Here is a 4,349-nt window from a genome sequence, read left to right on the forward strand (position 1 = left end):
CCCCGTGCGCCCAAACCCGCAGGGATCCCCCGCGCCCGCTCCTTTCCGCTCGCCGGCTTCTCAGATGCTCGCTGCGCCCCTTACCGCCACCTCCCTCTTGCCGCAGCTTGCCCCTCGGAGTAGCCGCCTAAGTCGGGGAGGAAAGAATGACCGAGGTGCTGTGGCCGGCTGTCCCCAACGGGACGGACGTTGCCTTCCTGGCCGGCCCGGGCTCTCCCTGGGGGAACAGCACGGTCGCTTCCACCGCTGCAGTCGCCTCCTCGTTCACGTGCGCCCTGACCAAGACGGGCTTCCAGTTCTACTACCTGCCAGCTGTGTACATCCTGGTGTTCATTATCGGCTTCTTGGGCAACAGCGTGGCCATCTGGATGTTCGTCTTCCACATGAAGCCGTGGAGCGGCATCTCGGTGTACATGTTCAACTTGGCGCTGGCCGACTTCCTGTACGTGCTGACTCTGCCAGCCCTCATCTTCTACTACTTCAATAAGACGGACTGGATCTTCGGGGATGCCATGTGCAAACTGCAGAGGTTCATCTTCCACGTGAACCTCTACGGCAGCATCTTGTTCCTGACCTGCATTAGCGCGCACCGGTACAGCGGCGTGGTGTACCCGCTCAAGTCCCTGGGCAGGCTCAAGAAGAAGAACGCAGTCTACATCAGCGTGCTGGTGTGGCTCATCGTGGTGGTAGCGATCTCCCCCATCCTCTTCTACTCGGGGACCGGGATCCGGAAAAACAAAACCATCACCTGCTATGACACCACCTCGGACGACTACCTGCGAAGTTACTTCATCTATAGCATGTGCACGACCGTGGCCATGTTCTGTGTCCCTTTGGTGCTGATTCTGGGCTGTTATGGGTTAATTGTGAGAGCTTTGATTTACAATGACCTGGACAACTCGCCTCTGAGAAGGAAATCGATTTACTTGGTGATTATTGTACTGACTGTTTTTGCTGTGTCTTACATCCCTTTCCATGTGATGAAAACGATGAACTTGAGGGCCCGGCTGGATTTTCAGATCCCAGAAATGTGTGCATTCAATGACAGGGTTTATGCCACTTATCAGGTGACAAGAGGTCTAGCAAGTCTCAACAGCTGTGTGGACCCCATTCTTTACTTCTTGGCAGGAGACACCTTCAGAAGGAGACTTTCCCGAGCAACCAGGAAAGCTTCCAGGAGAAGTGAGGCAAATTTGCAATCCAAGAGTGAAGACATGACCCTCAATATTTTATCTGAGTTCAAGCAGAATGGAGATACCAGCCTGTGAAGGCTCCACAGTGCCCAGACACCTCATTTTTGTAACATGGTAGGATGCTTCCAGAGCCAACTGCTTTCCCCCCTTTAAGTTTCTAGTAAGTTTAGAGAAAATTCACACGGAGAAAGGAGAAAGTTCTTTTGTTTTTGTTTATTTGTTTGTTTGTTTGTTTTGAATAGAAGTAGAAATGGCCACCTTCACACTTGGCTTGTTTGGGTTTGCTTTCAAAGTCTCCCCTTCTGACTAGAGTTATGTATAATAAAGCAATCCTACCTAGTTAAATATTTACTTTCTTTTCTGCCTTTAAGATGTACAAGCTTTTCTGTTTAAAGTGTTGTGTGTGCACATGAGTACTGGAGCTATTTGGATATTAATAATTTCTCCAAGAAAACTAGCCACCTGAAACTTGAATTTATGATAGGTCTAGCCTTTATTTTTAATAATCCATGGTAGAAACAAATTAAAATCTACAGTCTCAAACATATGTAGGATAGTATAACAAAATTCTAAACACAACTCATTTCATAACAGGGAAACCAGTTTCTGAGTTGGTTGTCTTTGGGGGGAATGTCTTAACAAGCACAGGTGGTAGCTGACAGAGATTTTTTGGGGATTAAATAAAAAAGTAGTCAATGAACTTAAAATCCTAAAAAGTGATTCTTTTCCAGTTATGTCTGGACTAAGTAATTTTGGCTGCTGAATGTTTAATGGTGGAAGTTTACACATATTTTCTTACTTGCTAAGATAATATATGTAAATACATTAAATTCAAAAGAATCAAAGTGCTTGTATTTTCCTTGTAAACACCATGATCTTTCCTAGACTTCCCGTGCTAAGGTGCATTTATTTGTACCCCTGACTGTGCAGTGCCTTAGGACTTTGTGTTAGAGGACAAGTGCTCACACACATCTGTAAAAACAATGAAAAATCACAGATAAATTGCAGACCAACGTCCGAGTACAGCTGAATAACTGTTAGCAAGTTGAGGGATATTGGGCAGGAGAATAGTATTTTCAAAAAGGGAGTGGTTGACAGTCATCACAACATGTAGCTAACAAGGATAGTCTCAAATGTATGAGGTAATGGGGCAGGGGGTGGGGAGAAGACATTTTAGAATAAGGACTCTAGTTTAAATTAAAATCAGGTTGGAAATAGCTCTTTTGTTTCTTCAAAGTGTTTGAAAACATATCCCATATGAAAAGAGGTAATAGACTTTGTATAGGTTATGTTGATAGAATGAGAAGGTGTAATATTTTAATGAATCATATAGCCTAATACTTAAAGGAAAAAGAAACCGTATATGTGGAAAGAGAAATAGGAAGAATTAATATCTATGTTACCACGACGTTGAAAAATAAACTGTTGATGGGAGTAATCGAACTACTAACAGTTAACAAGAAGGCTACGGGCCAGTGTTTTTTTCATATTTGTTATCTGTCTGGTATTAATGAAAATATTTTTAAAACTTCAACAATTTCAGTAGTAATTTTAAGTGAATGTTGGATGGTTGCATTTCTAGCCCTTAAAGTCATCAAATTCTATATAATGAGAATAATGAGCTGAGGTAACAAAATTAATTCCAAATTTTTAGTTAGTCAAGTTTACAAAATTTTAGTTATGAAAGTTAACCCCCATAAAGTCATCCCCAGAGTTTGCAATGGCTGGTAGAATAACTTGTTTAAAAGCACTTTATAAGTAAAGCAGTATGAGGCTAGATGTTAAAGCAAGAAATAACCTTAATCCCCTGGGGAATGTAATGACAGGAAATTCAGGGCTGATTTCAGTTCTTGCCATTCCCCTGGTGGGTAGAAGATTTGTGAGACTTTCAGAGTTGTTTCAATTTACCCAATTTAGGCCACTAAGATCAATGAAGAATACCTGTGTTTAGCTTTCACCAGTGTTTCTTTTTACATGTTCAATCTTAATGCATAGGACTACAGAAACCAAATCAAGAAGAAACCTACTATACCTCTTTGTGTCAGGGAAAGAACAAGTTCTCTTTTGGTTAGGCTCATATAACCTGGTCTGGTTTAGAATCCTAAAAGACAAAATCTCAAAGATGTCATTATTTTATTACTCTTTCCAAACATATGTTCAGTGAGACAGGATCAATATTATTAAACTGCCTGGAGTGAAAATTCCAGAAACAGAACTTGTAGTCTAATAATACACATTTGTATAATATTTGCTCACCATTTGTTTTAGTTTTCTTCCTTTTTAGGTCTCAGGATGCCTCCTCTGGTGTAGAGTATGTGTTCAGTGCATTGCTTCAGCTTTCAGAGAACTTTCTTTGAGAGTGTGGATCCTGTGAAGAGTTGGACAGTGACTAGAAATGCCTTTTACTGCTTGGCATGTTTTCCCCAAAGTGTTTCTTCTTTAGATTCAAACGTTACATAGTGGACGACAAGGACATGTGAATGCAAGCCAAATAGTAACAAGAATGATCTTGCCAACTCCTTCCAGGCCAAGAGAAGTCTCTGGGAAGATCTGTGCTAATGGTGAACACATAAAGAGGGGCAGGATGAAGCAGTGATCTATTGTCTGAAAAGCTGATCCATGCCATATGATGATTGAGTAAGTATACCGATAGAAAAGGCAGAAATCTGTTGGTATTGGAGTAAAGAAGAGGTAAAATGATAGAACTTATCAAGTAACTCCATTTCACACTACAAAAATACTGTTATAGTTCCAAAGTTGTTTTTTTTTTCCCCCTTATAAATTGGCACCTTTGTCTCTTTCAATATCAACTTGTGTTTACATTGAGATGATAAAAAAGACAGAAAATATAACTAGGCAAGTGAGAATTCAGAATTAAAACCATGATGTTGCTACTTGGCCACCTGTGGAGTTTTGATCCTTTAAAGACCACTCTTCATGGACTAAGATGCTTGGAAGACATCCATTTATTAGGGCCTTGGGACGTGGTAAAACGTGAGAAGTAGACTTCCAGGAGGATGTAAAATGTGCTACTATATTTTACAGGACTCTTCAGTCTAGTCCTTGGCTAACAATTCTTACAAGGTTCACCAAGTGATGTGGACCTATGACCGATGAGTCTTTTCAATTTACTCAGACAGCACACTAAACTATCTT

General features: G+C 41.2%; 1 protein-coding gene across 1 annotated transcript; it reads left to right on the top strand.

Moving 5' to 3' along the window:
- Positions 1–6: 6 nt before the first annotated feature.
- Positions 7–3,837, top strand: P2RY1 (purinergic receptor P2Y1). Its single transcript, XM_006149757.3, has 2 exons — positions 7–1,307; positions 3,720–3,837. Exon 1 carries the CDS (start codon positions 147–149, stop codon positions 1,266–1,268), a length of 1,122 nt encoding a protein of 373 aa, XP_006149819.1. The 5' UTR covers positions 7–146; the 3' UTR covers positions 1,269–1,307; positions 3,720–3,837.
- Positions 3,838–4,349: the final 512 nt, after the last annotated feature.

Source organism: Tupaia chinensis, unplaced genomic scaffold (genome assembly GCF_000334495.1).
Source record: "Tupaia chinensis unplaced genomic scaffold, TupChi_1.0 Scaffold000272_1, whole genome shotgun sequence".
Lineage (NCBI taxonomy): Eukaryota > Metazoa > Chordata > Mammalia > Scandentia > Tupaiidae > Tupaia > Tupaia belangeri.

What these genes read in the sequence shown, in the direction of transcription:
- P2RY1 (XM_006149757.3), top strand. Translation starts at nt 147, where the DNA reads ATGACCGAGGTGCTGTGGCCGGCTGTCCCCAACGGGACGGACGTTGCC.